The following is a 24,964-nucleotide window of genomic DNA, read 5'->3' on the forward strand; positions in this document are numbered from 1 at the left end:
AATGAAAGCGGGTGACAGCCCCAGACCTCTGAAGAGGTGACTTCTGCCCCTCACTCAACCTCCCTTCCTACCAGGAATACATGGTTTGTCCCAGGGAGACAGACTAGGATCCAGAGGGACAAAGTCCGGAAGCACTCCCACCTCAGCCTGATTGCTCACACCTGCATGGCCCAAAACTCAGGGCCAGGGACTTACAACCTTCCATCTGCTTTCAACCCAAGACCAATCTGGTCTCTCCCCTGCACCCTGAGCCAGGCCCAGGTAGAGAACATCTTGAAGAGCAGGTTCTTGGAAGTTAACACCACTAGACACCTCAAGCTCCAGCCCATATGATAATTTGAGGAAGGTCCCACACTGCCCTGGACCTTCCTAACATAGCACTTCTTTGGTTCGTCCCTGGAATAACACTGATGTGGAACACACAGCCAAGTCAACCAATTAACCCCTAGGCTGCAAGCTCCTTGAAGCGTGACTTCTTATCTGTTTTGTTCTTCCATGAACTTCCAGGACCTTAGAAAGTGCCTAATAAACATATGTTGAATGCATGAACCCATCAGTAAATCAGTGAATGAAGCAACACATCAATGAATTACTAGAAGTGAAGTTCCTTGTGAGCTAGAATTTCCCCCCCTTGTGTTCTTTGATAAATCCCTAGGGCCTAGAATCAAGCCTTGGCACATGGGAGGTACCAAGTAAATGCATGTGAACAAATGATTCAATTGATCACTGAATCAACGACTCATTAATAAACTGGAATCTCTCTGATAGACAAGATTTCCATTTCTTTTTTTTTGAGACAGAGCCTCAAGCTGTTGCCCTGGGTAGAGTGCTGTGACATCACAACTCACAGCAACTTCCAACTCCTGGGCTTAAGCGATTCTCTTGCTTCAGCCTCCCAAGTAGCTGGAACTACAGGTGCCTGCCACAACGCCCAGCTATATTTTGGTTGTAGTTGTCATTGTTGTTTGGCAGGCCCGGGCCAGTTTGAACCCGCTAGCTCTGGTGTATACGGCTGGTGCCTTAGCCAGTTGAGCTACAGGCGCCGAGCAATCCATTTCTTTTTGAGATTGCCTCCCCACTACCTAGAAAACTGCCTGGTACATAGTGAGTGTAGAATGAATCCATGAATGAATGAAGAATGAAGCAAGGACCCCCATCTCAGTGTAAAGACCACACATCAAGATGCATGAGCAACCAAGGGGCCACCCAGAGCCCACCCTAACCCCAGCCAGCACTCGCCTCATGGTGTTTTAAATAATTTGTCTGTTGTTTTTAATTGTTGAGGCAGTAATACTTGGTTCATGAAACTGCAATATACAGAGAGGTGAAATAAATAGCTTATATATATATAATATATATAATATAGCTGGTTTTAAAATATTCCCTTATCATTGGTGTATTAGGTCACGTGAGTCACGGAAGGTCGATAGCAGCATCCTCCAGAACTGTGAGCAATGCAGGGTCACCATGATTGGACGAGGCCGTCTGTCGTCAGGAGGTCGAGGCGCGGAGAATTCCCAGGGGCACGCCTTCCCTGCGCGGTGTCTCGGGACAGCTTGCAGTAAACAATAAATAAATGACTGCAAACCAGAGAGCGATTTTTGTTGGAATTTGGGACAGGGATGGGGACTGGGAGAGTGAGGGGCTTTTTTTGGCGGGGGGGAGGGTACTACTTTCTTTGTTTTACTTTTTTTTTTCTTGCTTTTAGAACCTTTGGGAAAAAGGACTTTGGTTTTCTCAGAGTGTTGGTTTCCTCATTCAAGTCCTCCTCTGGGGACGAGTTTAGAGTTGTCTGTTCCTAGAGAGAGACAAGCACCTGTGGGTTGACAACAGTCCCTTTGCATGAGTCTTTTGTCATCAGGGGTTTCAAGTCAACAATAAAATCCTTATCACCCCTCCCCCCCAAGAGTTTTGGTTCAGTTTTTGTCTTCTTTTAAACACAATGTACAAAAATAGAACTTCTTCCTTATTTTTCATGTAAAAATATTCCTCTGATGCAGTTCTCTGGGAGTGTGAGTGTGGGCCGGGGCAGCCTGGGGTTCCACGGTGGGACACCTAGCCGGGGTGTGTGGGGCGGATCCGACGGGACCGCTTGGTCACCGTGGTGTACTTGAAGGGCTTCTGCAGCTCGGCCTGCCCCTTAGGGTAGCGCTTCATGAAGTGCACGTCCTGCTGGTTCTCCCGGGTCTTAGGGCCCTTCCGCGGCCGCCCCTTCTTGGTGAAGCCCACGTACCAGCCAGAATACTTAGCTGACATCAGGGCCGTGTAGTTGTTCTCCAAAACCTTCTCGATGAACACACACTCCTTGCTGGAGCCGTCAGGCTGTAGGAGAGGAGTGTTAAAGGACAAATTATTCAATGACACTTCTTAAAGCATAGTAAAGAAGACTTTATTCAGTACCACTGGCATGGGATTTTGCACTGAGAGAGGGAGATTGGACTCAACTCTGAACATGGAACAAGCACGTGGGAATTGCTTGCCACCCAAGCAGGGTAGGGGTCAATGGGTGGAAAATGGCTAAGAAGAAACATCAGGGGTGAAGGGGGTTCTGGGCTAAACCCATCTAATAGGATTCTTGTTGAGGATAGACCAGGAAGATCAGACATCACCTGGGGGTGGTAGAGAGTGAGGAACTGGATCAGATATTAAGGGTGATCTGATATCAAGGTAGGGGGGCTCCTACTAAACTGACTTAACAGGGTTCTTGCTAAAACTGGATTTTTTTTTTTTTTTACAAGGAAGTACCTAGGCCTAAGAAAGGGCTCAGGAACCTGACTAAAGTGTGGCCAGGCAAACACTCTTTGTCAAGAGAAGGTAAGAAATGGAACAATAGGTGTGAGGGGCAGAGCTCTGTGGAAAAGGCCTGGGCAGTTGGCCATGGCAGGGGCAGCAGAGTAGAGAGGCCTGACTTAAGCATTTCACTTTCTGGGTCTGTGGAATAAACTTTTGTTATTGGCCACTTCATCTTTCCCCACCCTCCAGTTAACAGATTTCTACTGTAATTCAGGAATCTCTTCCTTCCTCACTTTCCACCCTCATTAGCTAGGGGGCTCTACCTCACCCCTATTAGAGCAACAGCCAATCAAAACATTATTTCCCCTTAGTCCTAAGTGATTGGTTCACAGGTGGGCATGTGACCCAAGCCATCCAATCAGAGTGTTCTTTGAGACATTTGCATCAGAGACCCCAAACACAGGTGGATTTAAACTTGCAGAGTAAGTAAGGCTGAAGCAAAGACAGCCATTTTGCCACCATGAGGGGAAATCCTGTCTGACAGTGAAGCCAACACAGACAAACCAAAGCCAAAAGGAAAAGAATGAGAGAAACTAAGTCCTGGTCACATGATTTGGGCTCTGGATCCAACCATATCTGAAGCTCAAGTTACCTCACCATTATATGGGCCAATAAAGTCTCATTTCGTTTCAACCAGCAGATAGAGTATTCTATCAGAAATGAATCCTGACAGATTTGCACAAAACTTGACAGTAAGTCAGCTACTCAATTGTAACTCAACTCTACTTTGATATAGTTAAATACAAATTTCATTTATTTTGGGATGTGATACATTTTAATACTTGGTATGAAGTAGGGTAGGAGCCTCCAAAAATAAGAGTTTTGGCATGACCAAACTCCAAAACCCATGTCCTTGGTCCTAGGATCTCATGTTCCCCAAAAGATACGTGAATTAGGTATGCTGGGCAAGAAGCACTAGCTTTGGAGTTAGACACCAAATGATCTCTAACACTTCCTGGTGTAACCTCAGACCAGTTAATTCCACTCTCTAAATCTCACATTCCTCACCTACCAAAAAGGAACAATGACTTCTGCATCACAGAGATGTTGTGAGGAATGACACTTATAAATGAGTTTAACACACAGTAGGAACTTGCTAGACTATTTCTGAAGGGCAGCTGGTCCCGACAGGGCTAGCTTGCCTCCCTTGGATATAATCTGGACAGAAGGGGGTGGAGAAGCAAGGCTTTGAGTCTCCTCCCTGAGACAGCTGAATTGCTTGATGGGGAAGAGTGGGAAACACACAAAGTTGGAATGCCTGAATTAGCAGCACTTGAGTTTCCAACTAACATCTCCAAATTTAGGCCGGGCCCACTCCTCGTTACGGACGGATGCCCAGCCAAGTTGGAAGCCCAGCGGTCTGGCTGTGTGTAGAGACTGAGGTGCGAGTTCCAGCCTTTTGTTTGAAGTGGAAAACGGGCTGGAGCTTCCAGGAACGTTCACCTTTGAGCGGAGGGCAAGCTTGGTTCCTGCAGACAAAGTGCTGAACTTTGCAGAGAGGGACAGGCAGGGTAAGAAAACACTCTCTGAAGGATGAGATCTTTCGAGGAGTCTGAAGAAACAGACAGGGTTGGGCCTCGGAGATACATGTGGGACCCAGAGAAGGGATGGGTGGGTGAGCAGTGAAGGATTATTTTGAAAGAAGGCAGGGCAAATGAGCAAGGCAGGTAGAAGGAAGTGATCCTGGGCTCTGGGTCCCCTGCGGAAAATTCCAAGAGTAACCTGAGTCCAGGTTCTTTGCTTGGTCTCAATAGAACAGACAGAGCAAACTGAACAAAGGCTATGTCATGCTTCTTCCCCAACCCAGACTACCTGACACTGCCTAGAAAATTGCTTTCATCCCCCAAGTTTCAGTTCAGTAACTACCTCCCCTGGGAAGCCTTCCTTGACTGCCATTTATGTCCCTAGGAAATTCTTCTTCCTTCAAGACTACAGTCAAGCATCACTTTATTGGGCTCACATACTCCATCTTCTGAACCCCATTCCTCCCCCCACGTACCCCAACAGAGCAATTCTGTATCTTTCTCTCTCCTCAATAGCCCAAGAGTTTCTTGAGGTCAGGACTGCTTAGCATTTGCTCTCATGCTTGAGCACAGGCCTTAGCCCAAGACAAGGGTGCCCAGAGCATTTGTCACTGAATGGATGAGAGCTTCACTAGGATGGAAATAGTGGGGAGGATACACAAAAGGGGTTTCCTCCTAAAGAACATAGACTCTGCCTCTTGGATCCTTTACCCAAAGGTAATGAGCTATGAGAGGCCCCACCTGGGGAACACACTAACTTGGGAGACAGTGAGCTGAGTTCTGAAGATCTCTATCAGGCCCACTTGGTCTCCCTATTCATTCATTCACTCATTCACTATTTATTGATTGCTGACTACAGGCCAGACATTTCTACATTCATCAACTCATTTCATCCTCTTAACTCAACTCATTCCATCCTCTTAACTTGTGGAGGTCAACTCTTCCTGGTAGAAGAAAATAGAGCTCAAAGAGGCAAATGGGCTTGCCCAAGGTCATGGAGCTTGTAAGTGGCAGACCTGGGGTTTGAACTTGTACTAGGCACTTTAGCTCACTTCTCTGCCCAATTCCAGAGAGATCCTCAAGGACAGGGAGTGAGTAGGTGCTGCCTGTCAAACATCTCACCTCCCCCTAGCCACCACTGGCACAAAGCCAGGTTTGGAATGTACAAGGAGCTACCCAGTACCAGGCACACAGTCTCAATGCATGTCTGGGTTTACTTAAGAGGGGTGAGGAGCAGGGCTTTGGGCTGAAATTCACCACCCTTAGGAACCAGCCCTGAGCTTATGGTAATCACAAGTTCCAGTCTATGACTTCAGGCTCAGCAGGCTGCACCTGGGCTTGACCTTGCCTCTGTTCAGGATTCCCTCTTTGTCCCTGTTCATCACATGCAGAGACTTCAAAAACACCTGTGCTCAGGCCCCACCCCTCAAAATTCTAATTTGATTGGTTTGGGCAGAGCAGAAACATCAATACATAGAGGGTGAGTGAATATCCCCTCCCAGCACCTTGGTAATATAGCAGAATCTGACCTTCTCTTCCCCAACTACCACCTCCAACCTCCATCCTCCCAAATAGTCCTAGTGCTTTTATTTGATCTGAAGACTGAATCATGATGACAACATTTGACCCCTAGATCTACGATGACCTGAAACCAGAACTACCCCCTGGACTTTTTTAGCTATAAAAGCCCAACTTTCCCTTTTGCTGAAATCTGAGTCAGATTTCAGTCATTTACAACCAAAACCACTTTAACAAAAATGTGCTGGTGGGCAGGGCACCCCCTCTGTCCTGAAAAGGGTCTGTGGCTCCACTCATCACCGATCATGAAAGTCGGGGAAGATGAGAAAAATGCAAGCCAGGCTCAGGCTCCAGAGACGGAGGAAATGCCTAGCACATAATGCTAGATGCTCAACAACTGTTACGGAATAAAAGGAAGTGCTGTCTCCTAGGGCAGATGGATGTGGGTTCCAGAGAGGTAGCAAGAGTGAGCATGCAGGAGCTCAGGGACAGAGCTTTGGCACATAACAGTACAATGCACCAGAAGTACCTACAGCCAAGGGTCTGAAGCATTTGGAAAGGCTGTGTTAAGGGCTCAATGTGGGTGCCCTGCTGTGGCCAGAGATGTCCAAGGTTAACAACCTGGGTCAAATAAAATAACTCAAGGAAGCTGTCCCACTGAGCTACTTCAAAGGAACCAGAGCTGAAGCTAGGGGTTTCTACAGGTGAAGAAGTGACTTTGTAGCATGGCTTCAGAGCAGAAGGGAGGGAACATTTAACAAGTACCACTAAGTACCCCCATTATCATCCCCATTTTACAGGGACACTGAGGATCAGCAAGGTCAAAGCACTTTGACTCCCTTGGCCTAATATAGATAATTCTGCGTGTAGGATAAAAGTCAACCTATAGAAAGCAAGAATCATCTTTCTATTTCTCTGGTACCCCTGAAGCCAGGTACATAGAGCATAAATGGATCAATCCAGAACCTGCCATCCATGAGTTCTGGTGGGGGATGCGGCATGAAGCCAGACAGTGACGATCCAGAATAGCAGATGGACAACTGAGGGCTGTTGGCTAGGGGCTCTGGGGGTGGGCAGACTGACAGCAGGGTCAGGGAAACATGAGCCAGGACTTAGGGCAGATGCACAGAGGGCAGAACAGTCACAGCAGAGGAAACAGCACATCCCATCAGGGAAAAGTGGTCCATAGCAACATGTGTCTGGGCCATGAGAAAAGCTCTCCAAGGCCTTCAGTGTCCTGTATCAAGGGGTAAGGAGAGAACCCAGGGATGGGTTTTGAGCTTGGTGGGAGTGAAGGGCAGGAGAGACCTGATCCCCTTTGTGCCTTAGAAAGCTGAAAGTAGGCAGTGGAGAAAGGCCCAGGAAGTACTGCCTGTGTCAGGGACCACAATTTGCAGAAAGGTGTGAGGCCAGAACAGATCCAGCGGCAGGGGTTAGGGAAAGAGGGGATTCCCAGCCTCTGGGGCCTGGCTGAGCAGGAGGCTGCAATTAGGACGACGGCCCGACATCAGGAGCTGGACAGCAGGACAGCTAGGCAAGGCGGGCAGAGACCCGTCTGGACAGGTGGATTTGGGGGAGCTCTGGGCCAGCTCAGTAGAAAGGAGACTGGCAGGGACTGGGGGGCAGGCGTGCGAGACCGAGGGCGGGAAGGAGGTGGCGGAGGGGCCAGCCGGGCCTCCCTCCGCTGCGCTGCGCGGAGCGCCAGCTGAACCGTCACCAATATTAATGACGGGAGAGAGGGCGAGGGGGCAGGAAATCGGAGCCGGCTCCTGTGGAAGCGGTGACTCAGCGGCCAGCCGGCGGGTGGAGGGCGGCCGGCGGCGGCGGGGGGAACGGCCCAAGGGGACGGGGCTGCTCTTTTGACCCCCGGATAGCCCTCCTGGGGTCATGCTGCCGGGAAGCGCACGCGGCGGGAGGGAGGGCAGCGGGCCGCGTGGGCACTGGGCACGGGCGGGTGCCGCTGGCCCCTCCTCGAAGGAAAAGGAGAAAAACGAGCCTAAAACTCAAAGCAGGTTGGGCCTGGGAGGCGGCCCAGGCGGGCAGGAGAACAAAGCGCCTGGCGCAGGGCTGGGCCGCGCCGCCACAGGAAACGGCCGGCCAGGCCAGGGGGACCGGCCAGGCCGGGGGACCCGGCGCCCGCGCCCCGGCCCCGCGGCCCCCGGCCCCTGCCCGACCGACCGGCCTCGCGACGGCGGAAAGTGAATCACTAATTAAAACCACTCCTCGGCATCCCGGAGCCGCGCTCTTCGGATTACTATTATTTTGCTCTTTGAGAAGCCTCAGTTAGTGTGGGCAGTGCGGCTGGAATCTTTTCCTTCCAAATTGTGCTTCAAATCCCGCCTAGTCCTAGCGTGGGACCTGGGACAAGTGCCCGGGCGTGGCCAAACCTCAGCTTTCTCATCTGTGAAACAGGGAAGGTAGTGGTACCAGCCTCAGGGATTAATTTTTTTTCCCTCAGTGCCAGGCAGAAAGTAGGTGCTCAATTAATGGAGGCTGTTGTTGCCATTAAAAATAGCAATGCGGTAATTGTTCAAGACTGTGGTCATCTCCCCCCACTCTCAGCAAAGTGTAATGAACCTACAGGTAATAAGCCAGGACCTTGCCGCAGGAGGCCCATGCCCCTTGGGATCTGGATTTACCCTCCACACCCATTCCACCTGTCTGGGCAAGCCCTCCGCCCACTTATATGGGACAGGGGAGTGAGAACAGTCCCTACAGAGAGAAGGGGACAGAGAGCATAACTGTGCCACACAGCCACTGCCAGTAACACCTGCCCTGTGAACTCCCAAAAGGAACAAGTGCATGAGCCTCAACAAATAAGCACACCCAGAAAAATAAGAGGGGTTGCTCAGAAACAGCTTCATTGGAGACTTTGGAGCCCCCTGCTTATGGGTCCACTCCACCCCACCCCACCCCCACTCCTGCCCTAATTTGTTACATGCAGCTCTCTTGCCCATTCCAAAGTAATAAAATCTTCCTGAAATGCTAGAACCGTGAGGCTCAGTGCTGACGGGCAGCCGGGTTCCCGAGGCTGCTGCTGCATAGCACTGCAAACCCCTGGTGATTGTTAAAATGATCACTGCAGCCACAGTGCTTGGTCTGCCTGTTTTCCGTTCCCAGATGGTGGGGAGTCAGGGCCATGTAGGCATGTCCCAGGGCCTCTTCTACTACTGAGCAATCCAGAAATACACACCAAGAGAAACCAGGACCCAGTATGCACACTAAACTCATAGCCATGGACACCTCTGCCTGGCTGGCTGTGGGTGTCAGGGCAGAGAACAAGGAGAGGGGAGGAAGAGATTACAGTGGACACTTACTCTCTCTCTCTCTCTCTCTCTCTCTCACACACACACACACACACACACACATACACTGAGGCTGACAATGCTCTGAACACATTGTTCCAGAGCTATCAGAGGGGCACCTCCAACTTCCCTGGGAATTCCAAGCCATCACTCACCTTCCCCACGAGCTTGCCTTTGCGATTCATACACAGGTAGAATTCTGTCTCCTTGCCCTTGATCCGGACTTGACTACCGAAGGTGTCTGTCTCCACTAGGAGCTGGGCTTCGAAAGGCAGAAGAAGAAGACATATTTTTTTTACCAGGGGTAGTAGTGTGGTCTAAAGGCTCAGAGACATAGTCTCTAACCCTAACCCTGGTCCCTCACTGCCCAACATCACGTCTGGTAAAGCCTCTGACAGGTCCCATTAGGGTACCCTGCCCCTCAGGCAGGAAGCTGCCTGTTCTCTTCCCTTTAGCCTCACTTGGCTCCACTTAGGATCCAGATGGCTTCAGACAGAGGGGAGTTCTGCCGCTTGTAGCTAAATACCAGTGTGCCCTTCTCCCCTTCACCACCAACCTCCCCCCACCTAGGCTCTCAACTTCATTCCTCCCAACAGGACAAACAGCCATGCCAAAAACCCATTCCTCATAGCAGGACAGACAGGGATACAAAAAACTACAGAGCAGCAGTGGTCTCTGAACTAAAGGAACAGACAGATGTGCATGTGTGAGCATACACACACACACAGAGCCTTTGGAGACATCAGGCTGTTTCCTCCAAAAGTTAGATCCGAGGTCCATTCCTGCTGGGCAAACATCTGAAAACCCTGCCAGTGCCTCCTTGGCACCTTTCCCCCCAGCTGCTCATAGCAAGGGAGGCACAGACGGTCAAAGTGTAAGCCCCTTGAGAAGGGCTGCTGTATTCAGGATATCCCACTTCCCTCAATAGAGGCCTCCAAAACTGAAAGGTAATTAACTCCCAAGAGCCCAGAAGTCCAAACTAGGACCTGATTTCCCCTGGTCCAGTGTAGGAGACTCCATACTAGACCACCCATGCTTCACAAGGATGGGGTATGCAGAGCTGATCCCCTAAAGCCTCAACTGATAAAGGGATCAAGTGGCTAAAGCGTAACTATCCCTATTAGGCATGCTGTGTCCAAACCCCTCCTTCTCCCTCTGCCAGTCCACACCTTCTCCCCAGCAGGCTGCTGTGTGACTTTGGGTAGGCCATGCACCCTCTCTGAGCTTTCTCTCCCTTCTGATCTTGAACCCCTGTGCCTGGATCCCCCAGCTCCTCCCTTCGAAAGGCAGAAAAAGAAGACACATTTGCTTCCTTTGCCAATGACCAACTTAATTCCAACTCCCAACTTCCACCTTCCACATCTGCTTCCTTTGCCTATGACCCCCCCCAATTCTCATACTCCTTTCCCTGACCCTTTGCTTCCCAGTACCCACCCCTCCCTCACCCACAAAAGTTTAATTTCGGTGACAAGGGACTTCCTTCTCCATAACAAAAATCATAGCCCCAAATTCCTGAGTACAGTATCCTTGGAGCCACAAAGAGTGTACCTCAGTGCCCCTAAAATACACTAGGTATGATTTTAATAAAAAAATTTACAAATATAGACCCTGGTGCCCTGCTGTGAAAATTAAAACCATCTGGAACTCAAGATTTCCAATAATTAATCTAGCCCTCCTTTGACACCACTACTAATTAAAATATGATACCCACTTTTCCAATGGGGAAAAAAAGAAGAATTTACATAAAATTTAAAGATCTAACAAGAATTTAGTGACTCTAGAGATGGGGGGGGCACATTCTTCTCTCCACCTCCCCCCATCTCCTTTAAACACTGAGTCAGGAAAATTAGCCAGTTCCAAGATGGAGGGTGGGTTCCAAGCCCTGAGCCTCCCTGTTCCCTTAATTCCAACTCCCATAATTTCCTTGGTGGGCCACTTCCTCAGGGCTAAACATCACAGCAGACTTGCATCTCCATCTCTGCACAAAGCTCAGGCCCACAGCAGGTGGGGACAATTCCAGGCACTTCTAACGAAAGGAAATGCTGAGAGCTCTGGGACGTACAGATCTGGATATGAATCCCTGGCTTCACTTGCCAACCACATAACCTTGAGCCTCAGTTTCCTCTCCTGTAAAATGGGGATAACCATCCTTCAACAATTACTGTGGAACTACACCAAATGATGCTGTCAAGAGGTTAACACCCTATTTTCAGAGGTTAGGGCAGGGAGGGGTAACTCAGTAACCATTGTTTAAGTTTCCTAAAAATGCAAAATCAAACTGTTTCCAAAAAGAAAACCAAAATCACAGTGGAAAGAAATCAGATGTGCAAACAAGGGTAGAGGTGAAGCAAAACTTGCCTCCCCAGGTCTTGCCCTCTGATCTGAACTTCCGCAGCATCCTCCAGGATTACAGGCATCCCACACTGTGAAGTGCAGCAGAAAATGCCTGGGGATGGGATTCACAGGGTCTGGTTCTGTTTCTGGCTTTGCCATCCCAGGCTGGGTGACTATGAACAAGCCACACCCCGTTCTAAGTCTCAGGTGACTTGCCTGCGCAGGTGAAGGGACTCAACCCTATTCTGGCTTTCCCTGGAACTAGTGGGAATGAAGAGTAGGGTTTAGGAGAGAAGCAGGGAATTGTGTAGCCACAGGGCTGGGGCCCCGGCATAGGGCTGTGGGTCCAAGGGAAGACTCCATTTTGGCTGACCCCTCCCAGTCCATGCCTGAGCTCTTGCTATGCACTAGATCTGGCTCCACTTGGAGCCCAGTGGAGCTACCCATCCCTGTGAGGTTGGACAATGATGCCCAACCATTTTCTAGTATAAAAACTGAGGCTCAGAAAAACTCGACAGGAAGGGCTGGGATCAGGGCATCCTGCCTCTTTCTGCTGAGGCCTGGGCTCCAGGGACAAGGTCCCCAAGTTTGGGGAGACAGGTTCCCAAGCAGAGCCCCCACCACTAACTCACCAGGGCCACAGCAGGAAGCCCTGGCTTCAGCCTGAGCTATCCAAAGGACCTGGGGCTGGGGTGGACACCACCTCTACCCACTGCAACCCCACCACCCCCACCCTAGCACAGGGAGGGTCTGCACCCAGCCGCCACGCTAGGGGAGCCAGAAGTCTGTTCTTTCCCCAACCGCAGCATGCAATGGAGTGACCTAGACTCCACTCAGCACATGACATCATGAGGAGGGAGCTGGGCCAGAATTATGTAAAGTCTTTGGGGAGTAATAGCAGCAGCAGTTCTCAGAGAGAGAGAGAGAAAGGAAAAGAGAGAGAGAAGGAGAGGGAAAGGGAAAAAGACAAGGACAGAGAGAGACATTGCTCAGGCCAGATTTGTCCCAGAGCCTGCCTGGCCCTCAGCACCACGTGGCCCCCTCCCATGACCCCAGGACATAGCTCTCAGAAGCTAGAAACCTCATCTTGGCTCAGTTCCATTCATGGGGCCTGCACCAAGCCAGGCGGAGGAGTTGATAACATTATCTCCTTCTACTCATCAGACTTCCTCAGCACCCTGGCAGCCACTGTCCCCTCTAACCTGCACAACTCAACACCCCCTCACTCTGCCACTCTCACCCCTCACTGTTGTTCCTTTAAAAATATATAAATTTAATTATGCCTCTTCCTTTTTAAAAACCTCCTAGGGATCCCCAAAATGCACTTAGAAGAAAAGACAAACTCTTCACTAGGACCAATAAACAGCACCCAATCTGGCTCCTGCCAGCCACTCCCACCTCCCTTCCTTTCCCTACTTCCCACCCCAATCACGCTCCTGCCACGGGGCCTTTGCATTTGCTATACTTCTATTTAGAGGTTGCTTTGCCCAGAACTTCCCATAGTGGCTCTTCTTCTCCTAGGCTGCCACTCAGATGTCACCCCTTCCTGGACCATGCTGTCTAATGTTGGCACCACCCTCCCCATCCAGCCCTACCCCATGCCTCTGCTCCATTTTGCCCAGAGCGCTTCTCTAAACTGTCTTATTGTCCATCTCCACCCAGCAGAAAGAAAGCTCCAGGAGGACGACTTCTCTGTCCTACTAGCCACTGTGATTTCCAGCACCCTCCTAGCCTATGCCTGGCTCTTAATGAATGACCAGCATGTAAGTTCTAATAAATACATAAACAGCCTTCTTTTTTTTTTTTTTGAGACAGAGCCTCAAGCTGTCCCCCTGGGTAGAGTGCCGTGGCATTACAGCTCACAGCAACCTCCAACTTCTGGGCTCCAGCGAGTCTCCTGCCTCAGCCTCCTAAGTAGCTGGGACCACAGGCGCCTGCCACAACGCCCGGCTATTTTTTGGTTGCAGCCGTCATTGTTGTTTGGCAGGTCTGGGCTGGGGATTCGAACCCGCCACCTTAGGTGTACATGGCTGGCGCCTTAGCCGGTTGAGCTATAGGAGCCGAGCCATAAATAGCCTTCTGATGTAGATATCACTAATACTATCAGAGAGTTAAAGAAAACTCATTTTAACGCTTGATTCAGAAGTGAAGGAGCTTGTCCAAGGGCACACAGCTGGAAAAGACAGGCTAAGGATCTGAACTGGGTCTGATCTCACAGTACTTCCTCTTGCTATAACTCTTGGTTTCATTAGAACCCTGGGCTCCCACCTACCCACTCCCAGCCTCAGTGACAAAGAAAAACCTTGTCCCTCTTAGGGGGCAGGACTAGGTAACATCTAAGGTGTTTTTCAGTTCTGCCCCTCTAAGAAGTATCAGTAACTCACATCTATTTAGAGCTTATTTATTTTAGGCACTGGCCTCACTACCTTTCATGCTTTATCTCAATCTTTACCAACACTCTATGAGGTTTAGAACTGCTATTATCCCCATTTCATAGGTGAATGGAATTGAATTCAATCCAATTGAATGCCAAGGTCACACGGTGATGGTGCTAAGATTCAACCCCCAAAAAGCTGACCCAGAAGTCTTGGTCTCTGCCTGTCTACCTAATCCCTCACTTCTCACCTGCCCAGTACCTTTCCTGGGAGAGTGAGTTTGTGAACACCAAAAGGGCAGGGGAGGTCTTCTATTTGGCCTCACTTTCCTGAAGCTTAAGGCAGTGGCTAGGGGTGCCCACAGAGCAAAGAGTTGAAGCCTATCCCCTCTCCCAGGTCCACTTCCAAACGACTTTGAGGGCTGAGAGAATCCTCAGAGTCTCCCTGAGAAAGACACATTTGAGCTGATACTGGGAGATGGGAAACCCTTAGGAGCACCCAGGGCTTGGCTTAGGTCATAGCCAGAGAGGCAGGGAATGTTCCAGATCTGGTTGAGGGGAGGAAAGTCTGCATGCAATCACAGGACAAGTGAATACAAGACAGAGGGCCCCCCTGAGCCTCTCCCCCCAGGGAACAGCACAGAGCAGGATCCTGGTGACCACCCAGGACCAAAACCAGGAGGGCAACAGGAGGAAAAAGGGCTCAAAGGACTCACTCCCTTCTCTAGCATCCACACAGGGAAACAGGAAAGGTGGAAATGAGTTAAGAAAAAGGAAGTTGGTGGTGCCTGTAGCTCAGTCAGCAGGGCGCTGGCCACATACACCTAGGGTGGTGGGTTCAAACCCAGCCTGGGCCTGCTAAGCAACAATGACTGCAGCCAAAAAATGGCTGGGCGTTGTGGCAGGCACCTGTAGTCCCAGCTACTTGGGAGGCTGAGGCAAGAGAATCGCTTAAGCCCAAGAGTCAGAGGTTGCTGTGAGCTCTGACACCACGGCACTCTACCCAGGGGTGACAGCTTGAGATGCTGTCTTAAACAAAACAAAACAAAACAAAAAAAACACAGGGAGTTGAGGGCAGCACCTGTGGCTCAGTGGGCAGGGCACCAGCCCCACATACAGAGGGTGGCAGGCCAGCCCGGACCAAACTGCAACAAAAAAATAGCTGGGCATTATGGCTGGCACCTGTAATTCCAGCTTCTTGGGAGGCTGAGGCAAGAGAATCACCTAAGCCCCAGAGTTGGAGGTTGCTGTGAGCTGTGACACCACTGTACTCTACCAAGGGTGATAAAGTGAGATTCTATCTCAAAAAATTAATTAATTAATTAATTAATTAAAGTGACACTTTGAAACAAGTTATTAATATTGAGCGGCGGCTGTGGTGCTCAATGGGTAGGGCACCAGCCCCATATGCTGAGGGTGACGGGTTTGAACTCAGCCCCGGCCAGCCCTGGCCAGCTAAAACAGCAGTGGCAACTGCAACAAAAATAGCCGGGCACTGTGGTGGGCGCCTGTAGTCCCAGCAACTCAGGAGGCTGAGGCAAGAGAATTGCCCTAGCCCAAGAGCTGGAGGTTGCTGTGAACTGTGATCCCACAGCACTCTACTGAGAGCAACAAAGTGAGACCCTGTCTCAAAAAAAAAAAAAAGAAAGAAAGAAAAAGGGAGTTGGCTCAGTGTCCATATCTCAATGAGTAGGGCATCACATACGCTGAAGCTGGCAGGTTCAAGACCAGCCCTGGCCTGCTAAACAACAAATGACAACTACAACCAAAAAATTGCTGGGCATTGTGGCAGGTGCCTGTAGTCCCAGCTACTTGGGAGGCTGAGGCAGGAGAATCGCTTACGCCCAAGAGTTTAAGGATGTTGTGAGCAGTGATGTCATAGCACTCTACCCAGGGCAACATAGTGAGACTGTCTCAAAAAAGAAAAAAAAAAAAGGAAGCTGTAGAAAAAGCTCTTTCTATAAAAACTTGCAGTGTTCCCTCCGCCTCACCATTTCTCTTAAATGCCTGGAGTAACAGTGATAATTAAAAATAATGATAACAGGCCAGGCACAATGGCTTATACCTGTAATCCTAGCACTCTGGAAAGCCAAGGTGGGAGGATCGGTTGAGCTCAGGAGTTCAAGATCAGCCTGAGCAAGTAAAACTCCATCTATACTAAAAATAGAAAAAATAGCTGGGCTTGGTGGCAGGTGCCTATAGTCCCAGCTACTCGGGAAGCTAAGGTAGGAGGACTGCTTGAATCTAAGAGTCTGAGGTTACTGTGAGGGAGGCTAATGCCATGGCACTCTAGCCTGGGCCACAGAGTGAGACTATCTCAAAAAAAAAAAAAAAAAAAGGAAGAAAAGAACAATAGCTAACACAAGAGCATATACCATGTGTTGGGCACTGTGCTAACAGTCTGAATGTGGCTGATCCCACTGGATCTTCACAGCAAGCCTAGGAGGTAGGAACTATTATACCACTTACAGACAAAGAAACTAAGGCAGTTATGCAGTGAGCTGAGCAGTTAAATCACTTGCCCAGAGTTACACAGAAGGGCCAGGATTTGAACACAGGCAGAGTGAACTGCAGAGCTGGTCTGAGACAGACATTCAGACAAGGTATGTAGCAGAGTAACTGACTGACTGACTGATCTCAGAGTGATTCCCCAGCTGGACTTCCCAGTGGGTGATCCAGGGCCTCACATTGAAGACTTTGGGTTTGAAGGGTTGGAAATGGCAGTGAAGGACACAGAGAGCCAGCCTGAGACTTGTAGAGAGACAGAGAGAGAATGGAGCACAGATACAGATGAGACCCAAAGAGAAGGTGTGAGAACAGCACTGGAAAACGGGTTTGTTTAAATTCTCCAGTACATACAAGTACAGTGGGGAAGCTGGGGGCCAAGGAAAGGCTGGGCAGATCAGTCCCCACTGTGCGCCCTGTGAGGGGGCGGCAGCTGGTTGGCACAATGGTCCTGGTGCTGACAGAGCTGCTGACCCATCTCCTAGGCATCTTCCCCCAGTGCAGAAATGTCCTTGCCACAAAGGGTGCTGGAAGGTCACACTGAATCAGCCCTCTCTTCCTCCCCTGTTGCAAGGGAGAGGTGTGGAGGAGGGGAGAAGGTATCCTTCCTGAAGATGACTCCCTGTCACTGTTAGACACACACACACACACATTATGTATAGCCTTTTCTCCAAAGGCGCTCACAATTCCCCTTCTCCTAAAGTCCCCTGAGAAGGTTCTCAGGTCATGTGGACTCACCGGAAAGGAAGAAGGAGCAAATCAATAAGCTTGATCAGGAGCTATATTTAATTCCAGCTGTAGCTCTAGTGTTCAAGATCAGCCTGAGCAAGTGAGACTTCATCTCTACTAAAGAAGAAGGAGCAAATCCATAAGCTTGATCAGGAGCTATATTTAATGTCAGCCAGGGGCCAGTGAGGCAAGGGTGACCAGTCCTCCCCAGGGACAGAAGTTGTGAGGCCTGAACTCAGAAGGCAGGGGGGCTTAGACAGAGATAGGAATGCTCCTTCCCAAAGGAATGCTCCCTTTCTCCCCTGCTCCTTCCCAAGCCAGCCGCATGGAGCAGGGGATAAAGGGAGAGAGGTAGTGCTGGTTTGCCAAGTACCTGCAGTTTTCTGAGCTCTGTGTCAAGCACTTCCCCTCTTTGCCCTGATGCCCCAGGGGGAATGACCCCTGTGCAGGCCCCCGACACACCTGTGACATCATCCATGCATTTACTTGCTTAAGCTCCTCTTGGTGGTTGGCTTTGTAAACTGAGGATGCAACAGTGGACAGAAACCTCCACTCTCTAGGAGTCTGCATCTAACACAGGAGACGGTGAAGGGCGAAAAACTAAACGTATGTCAGAAGGCCAGGCAGCAATAAGTTCTAGGAAGAAAATAACCTCAGGGCACAGGGCAGGGGACTCTATGACAAAGCAAGGGAACAGGCAATGACACACCTGGGAGATGAGCCTGCTCAGGAGAGGGACAGCGAATGCAAGGGCCAACCATGCATGGCAAGTTCAAAGGACCTGGGAGGCCACTGTGGCTGGACCAGGATGCAGGCCAGACCCTGCTGGCTGGCTCAAGGACTTGGGTTTTACTTTGAATGACTGAGTGCCACTGAGCAGGGCAGGACACACTCTCACATTCTGGGCTGCATGTGGGGAATGGACCATGGGGGCTCAGACTCAGAGATTAAGCTGCCTCAGCCATCCCAGCCAGCTCAAAGCGCCTTGCTCTTTGCTCAAACACATCCCTCCTGTAAATACCAGAACGACAGAAATGGGGACAAGAGGACCCACTCCTACCCACTGTCACCAGCTCAGCAATAGCTCTAGAAAATCCTGCCTACCTTCCTATGTCAGCCACTAGAGACAGCCCCTGGCTATGCTTTGAATTGGCCCATATGTGTCTTATCCATTCAGCTAACATTTTCAGGAGGGCCTGCTCTCTGCCAGGCCTCATGCTGGACATGGGGACATGGCAAAGAGCAAGACAAGGTCACTGCTTTCAAGCTGCTCACATCTCTCAGGGGGCCACCCATGTTGACAGATGGCTCCAGCACAGCAGCACCCTTGCTGGGATAAGGGTGAGCATAGGGGCAGTTCACCTACCCCAGGGGCTCAGGGAGGCTGCCCACACTGGGGCACCCCAACTCCCTGTGACCCTAGAAACACAAGCTCATACCATGCCCAAGCTACCACGATACCCCATGCCCCACACACAGTACAGGTGGGGAAACTGAGACCCCAGATGGACAGTTAGTGGCCAAATTTCTGCCCACTCAAAGTCAGGTCCTGGTAAGTAATAGGAAGCTCCAATTCCATCCTACTCCTCCCTGCTTCCCTGGTGCTCAGTAATTCATAAGAGGGCCTGAGGGCCATCCCTCCTCATCTGGCCTGAGACCCTGCTGCACAGGGTCATGTAGAAGCAGCCTCTTTCTACCTGCATCTGACACCTCAGGGTCTCGTGGATGGAACACAGATGGCTCCCCTTCTTTCCAGGGCCCCTTCTGGAAGTCTCAGGAACCCATTCTGGATGGGTAACCCCAGCCTGAGCCATAATAGTACCCCCCCAATGACAGAAATGAGTATAGGCGGTTGTTATTATTCTTGTTTTAATTATCACATACTCTTTGAGCGTAAGACTCTCTCATTTCAATGACTCCACTTTGCAGATGAGGAAACTGTATCAGAAGGGCTAACTCGGAGCCACAGTCTCCCAGGGTTTAAGTGGTGGAGCTGAGATTCAAACCACCTCAGACTCCAGAGTTTACACATTCAAGCTTCCAAACACCAGCCCCTTTGCTAGCACAGCCAGCCCCTGAACTGGTGTGACTCAGCTGTCCTGGGTACTGTCAGCCCTTAGGGGCTGGCCTACTGCAAAAAGGGGTATTTTTAATCACTTGTATCGCAAGCAGAGAAATCCGTTTTTGAATGTAATCAGGCAGGAATATCCAAACATAAAGCCTATAAAAGCAGAGTTGCCCCCTACATGCTTGGGGTCCCAAGCACTCCCTGCACATGGGCTCAGTAGCCCAGGCTCTCCCCTTCTGAGAGCAGCCCCATGGCCAAACAGCCCTGTTTTTTGCTAGGAGGAGCTGACACCTCCCCTCCCCTCACATCCCAGAGCTAGAGACTCTTCTCCCAGGCTCTGCAGGGTGCTCAGTGACAGAGCTCCCACTGGAACCTAAGTATCTTGCCTCTGAGTCCAGTGCTGTCCAGGGCCAAAAGCAAGAGGGAAGCTGGTATAACCCCAGATGTGCAGGATGACCAACCCCCTTCACCCCTACCTGCCAGGTATCCTACTCTGTAAGCCTGTGGTCCTCAGACCATCTGTTCCCTCCCTCCAGAGCCCAGGCTGAGGCTAAGAAAGCCTTCATTCCTGGAGCAGCCCGCCCGCCAGTCCCCCAAAGCCTTTCAGTGCTGGAAAAGCTTCAGGGGGCCACAGGGAGACCCTCATGCAGGTGCAGAATGGCAGGGTGCCGAAGGCGCACTGACAGCTATGCAGATTTCACCAAAGGATTACCCAGGGTTGTGGAGCAAACCAAGAGCTCCTGGGCAGCGCACCCAGACAAAGGGGGGCCTGCACCTTGACCCTGCCACAGAGCCTAGCACCTTGGCATGCCGGGCCTTTTACAAATGTGAATCTGAGATTCCATGTGTTTGTGGGTATTCCAGATTCTAGGTGTTTATGGAGATTCTGTTTATACTTGGTGCTTGCTAAAATTCGGAGACTACAAATTAATAAAATTATGTGATTCTAACTGTGTATTACAAGTCCCAGGCTACATCATCCTTCCAGCTGGACTGAGCCCTCTGAAGAAGGAGCAGGTCCTTGGGCCACCCTGGGCCCCAGCCGCCCCTCCCCCTCAGGCAGGGCAGGCTGCTAAAGCAGATCCACAGAGCGGCCCCACCCTCCTGCCTGGCCTGACCACATAAATCACCCTCCCAATAATATTTGTATTGATTATCTAGATTGGAAGCCTCAATTGGCTCCATTGTCTCACTTCCTCTCCCAAGGTTCACAGATGGGGTCCTTTGGCCTCATCTGCGTTTCTAATGCGACATTTAAATGGAGCAGCAGCAGCCAGCAAGGCCCTTCTGCCCTGGGTGTTGTGGGGTTGGAGGAGCACATAAGCATATTCCTTAAGAGGGGGTGATTAATTCCTAGAGTCCACAGAGCTGGCAGAGAAGCCAAGATGGGCTAGTCCCTAGATACCCCAAATGTGGTCCTGCAGCACCACCTGGGCACTTGTTAGAAATGCAGATGCTCAGGCCGCACCTCGGACCCCTCAGTCAACATCAGCATTTTGACAAGATGCCTCAGTGATTCACATGGCCACTAATGTCTAAGAAGCACAGCTCTTGGACATTAGTCCGACGCTTGTATTATATACAGAAAAGACACTAAGGCTCAGAGAAGGCAAAGGGCTTGCCTGAGGTCACACAGCAAATGAGACCCTCTGAGTTCCAGTTCAGGCAGAGGGAATGAGAGAAAAAGTGGCTTCTGGGGTGAGGGGCCGGCCATTTCTGGGCTCCCCTCCCTCCTGTGCTCTTGCCTCCTGTCTCAGGGTGTGGACAGATGGTTCAGACCAGTCTGACCCCCCTGTACCCTCCTAGCCTGGAGGGGCCAGCAAGAGCTCCGGGGACTCCTCAGGAGGGCACCTCCTCCCGTCCCGGCCAGCCAGCTGCCCCTTCCCTGGCAGCAACTGGACAGCAGATCCCAGGGAAAACCACCACCTGGGACTGCCCAGCACAGCCAGGCGTCTGCAAAGGGGGGCAGGGAGAGCTAAGAGGCCCCACAGAGGCGGCCAGCAGAGGGCCTGGGAGAAGGAGGAGGAAGAGGCAGCCAGAGGGAGGAAGGCAGGGAGGACAGTGGTGGTGTGGAAGGGGAGACAGAAGGATGGACGGAGTGGGGGAATGGAGACGGTAAGTAACAAACTATGCACAGGGAAGAGGGGGAGGCAGCTGGCCAGGAGGGGCACAAGCCCAGCGTGGCCCGGCCCTGCCCAGGCCGGTCCTGCCCAGCCCCCAGTGATAGCGCAGCTGCCACATTTGGGCCCTACCATGAGGTCAGTCCTGCCCCGGGGCTGAGGGAAAATAAATGGTGTGCAAGATAAAAGGTCCAAGAAATTATTTGTCTTGTTGTCACGTCTTGACTGCAATGGGCAGGGGCCAGCAGGCAGAAAGGCGGGGCACCACCCCAGAAACGCATAGACTGGCAGGCTTAGCTCACCTAGGGGACCCCAGCTCCCCACTGGTGTCTTGGCCACCCATGGCTCCAGATCCCTAGGCCCCAGGCTGGGACACTTCCCACAACCTGGACCTGGGACAGCAGCAATGGGTGGGGCAGGTGTTTTCCTAGGGAGGGGTGAGGATCAGGAGGCCTCCCAGCACCCTCGGCTCTTCCTGTCCAGCAATTTTATAAATAAACTGCCAGGTAAGTATTTGTTAAGTCTATCTTGGTCAGATCCCCCTAAGCTCTGAGATGGTAGAGTTTAGTCTTTACTTACTACTGAGCACCTCTGTAGGCCAGGGGCTTGGGGAAGGAGGGAGTCAGGGTGTCTCCTCTGTCTAACCTTTGCAGAAGCATCATGAATGTGTGTATATGGCAGGGGCGAAGGGAGGTTTGAGGATTCCAAACAATCCAGAGGAGGGCTAGTCAGTTGCAGGGTCAAGGAAGGCCAGGGGGACCATGGCCCAGGGTGCTGCATGCTTATGCAACACAGGTGTTCAAGCTCAAATCACATGAGCATGTGTGCACACACACACACACATGTGCACACCCACATGCATCCATGCACCAAACTGATTTCCACCATTACCAGCGTCCAAAAAGTACCACCCTGGGGTGGTGAGGCAATGGTTCAGAAGTAGCCACCTGCTTTAGGCCGTCCCCAGTTAGGCCACTGATGCCACACAACTGCCATTTATGGGGCCATTTACCAGCAAAGCACTTTTTATTCATGTCTTCAGTTAGTGCTCCTGACAAGCCTCTCAAGGAATCACTATTACATCCCCATTTTACAGATCAAGAAACCAAGGTCCCAATAGAATTAGTGGTAGGCCCAAGATTACACAGCTGGGACATAGCAGAGCTGAAATTTGAACTTGAGGTCTCTGAAGAGTGTGTGTATGGGGCAAGAGGAGGGGTTTGGCACATACCATACTTATCCCCGTCCTCGCCGCGGGCACTGATCCTGCGGCCCAGGACCTGGATGTGTTTCCCACTGGTCCGGCTGTAGAGCTGGTACAGCCGTAGCTGCTTACGGCTCACATCGTCCCGAGCCCGCGTCTGGTTCTCCACGTGGATGCGGAAGTCCACGTTCTCCTCGGCGACCAGCACCTGGGCAGGGTAAGGGGAAACAGTGAAACCATACCAGAAGAACTAGGTCCCTTGCAGGCAAGAACCAGCCTCATCCACAACAAAGAGCAAAGCCCTCTTCTCTGCCAGCTGTGAGCCAGGACTCAGGATGTACTCATAACTACCCATGATACCCCCATTTCATAGATGAGGCAACTGAGGCTCAGAGAGGGAAGGCAAGTTTCCCAAGGTGACCCAGCCAGGAAGTGGCAAAGCTAAGAATCAGACCTAGGTCTGTCTGACAACGAAGCTTATTATCTTTTCCCTGCAGCCCCAAATTAAAGCACCAGCTATGGAGTAGAGGTATCTTTTTGTTTGTTTGTTTGTTTTTGAGACGGAGCCTCAAGCTATCCCCCTGGGCAGAGTGCCATGGCATCACACTCACAGCAACCTCCAACTCCTAGGCTCAAGCGAGTCTCCTGCCTCCGCCTCCCAAGTAGCTGGGACCACAGGCGCCCACCACAACACCTGGCCATTTTTTGGTTGCAGCCATCATTGTTGTTTGGCGGGCCGGGCTGGGGATTCGAACCTGCCACCTTAGGTGTATGTGGCTGGCGCCTTAGCCACTTGAGCCACAGGCACCGAGCCGGAGTAGAGGTATCTTGTGTAACCCGCAGGTGCATGGTTTGTTCCACTCATATTCCTTCTTGGTAAAATGGTAAAGTCCCCATGGATTCCATCCCAGGGTGTCTGTGAGGACAAAGTGACCAATGGGAAGATGAGTACTAAATTCCATATGGATATGGGTGAGGAACAGAGGGGGCAGAGCTTGATCTGGGTCCACAGCAGGGAAGGAGGAAGCCCTGGTGAGTTCCATCCAGGAAACCAGCAGCCAGATTCTGCTGTAACCTCAGCTGGGTGTATCCTCCCCACCCCTCAAGGGTCCCCATGCTCACATCCACACCGAGCATTTGCCCACATCTAGGGCCCCTCTTGGGGCCTTTGCTTTGCATCTGTGACAGAAATTCCCTGTATCCCTCAAAGTTTAGCTGTGCCCATCCATATCCTCCAAGAAGCCTTCTCTGCTTCCGCCAACACATATCTTCCATCTCCTTCCCCAAGCTCAGCTTCTCATCTGAACAATTTGTACACACCTCCTCTCCTCACTGGCCTCCTGCTTCCACTCTCGCCCTCTGGTAGTCTGTCCTCCACCAAACCCAATCCCCAAACTCCTCACTCTCCAGGGCTTTCCTTCATCTTAGATTAAGTTCCTCTCCACAGCCTCAAGGCCCTACAAGATGAGCCCAACCATTTCTCTATGCTCCCACTGGCTGCACTGGCCTCCTCAACCATTTCTCTATGCTCCCACTGGCTGCACTGGCCTCCTTGCCTCACCTCTAAGCATTCCAAACTCAAATGCACTCCTGCCTCAGGGCCTTTGTACTTGCTCTTCCCAATGCTTCTATGCTCTTTCCCAGATCCTCACCTTCTGGCCCCTCTAGTTCACTCCGGTCTCTATCAAATGCCACCTCCTCACACAAGCCTTCCTGGGCCCCTTTCTGAAGCCAGCCCACCCTCCTTCCATCCTCCATGCTTTGTGTTTCCTTCTAGCACTTACCAACCTGACAAACCACCTACCTATATGGGATTCATCTGTCTGCCCCCAATAGACTGGCAGTACCATGGAAGCTGAAGCTGTCTCTTTCTTGTTTGTCCCTATATCCCCTCAGAACCTTTTTTAATTTTTTTTTTAATTTTTATTTTTTTTTGCAGTTTTTGGCCAGGGCTGGGTTTGAACCTACCACCTCCAACATATGGAGCCGGTGCCCTACTCCTTTGAGCCACAGGCGTCGTCCCTTATTTTTTATTTTTTAGAGTCTCACACTGTTACCCAGGCTGGAGTACAGTGGCACGGTCATAGCTCACTACATTCTGACCTGGGCTCAGGCAATCCTCCCATAGTGTTATGAACACTATGCCCAGCAAAATTTTCTTTTTTTTTTTAATTTGAGACAGAGACTCACTTTGTCACCCTTGGTAGAACGCCATGGTGATAGCTCACAGCAACCTCAAACTCTTAGACTCAAGCGATTCTCTTGCCTCAACCTCCCAAATAGCTAAGACTATAGGAGGCCGCCACAACGCCTGGCTATTTTTAGAGATGAAGTCTTGCTCTTGCTCAGGCTGGTCTCAAGCCTGTGAGCTCAGCAACCCACCCGCCTCGGCCTCCTAGAGTGCTAGGATAACAGGCATAAGCCAACATGCCCAGCCCTGCCCAGCCCAGCAAAATTTTTTTAAAAATTTGGAGACATGGGATCTTACTGC

The 24,964-nt window shown here is 51.0% G+C and overlaps 1 protein-coding gene across 1 annotated transcript in view; it reads right to left on the minus strand.

The window, feature by feature from the left end:
* Positions 1–1,701: 1,701 nt before the first annotated feature.
* Positions 1,702–24,964, minus strand: part of FGF18 (fibroblast growth factor 18) — a 35,511-nt gene continuing 12,248 nt past the window's right edge. Inside the window, exons 3-5 of the mRNA XM_003781947.2 lie at positions 22,501–22,681; positions 9,295–9,401; positions 1,702–2,322 (exon numbers count right to left, since the gene is read on the minus strand). Of these exons, the coding sequence (XP_003781995.1) occupies positions 2,056–2,322; positions 9,295–9,401; positions 22,501–22,681 (555 nt within the window). The 3' untranslated portion in view covers positions 1,702–2,055. The remainder of the gene's footprint in view (positions 2,323–9,294; positions 9,402–22,500; positions 22,682–24,964) is intronic.

This window comes from Otolemur garnettii, unplaced genomic scaffold (assembly GCF_000181295.1).
Source record: "Otolemur garnettii isolate 467f Iridium unplaced genomic scaffold, OtoGar3 scaffold00003, whole genome shotgun sequence".
Lineage (NCBI taxonomy): Eukaryota > Metazoa > Chordata > Mammalia > Primates > Galagidae > Otolemur > Otolemur garnettii.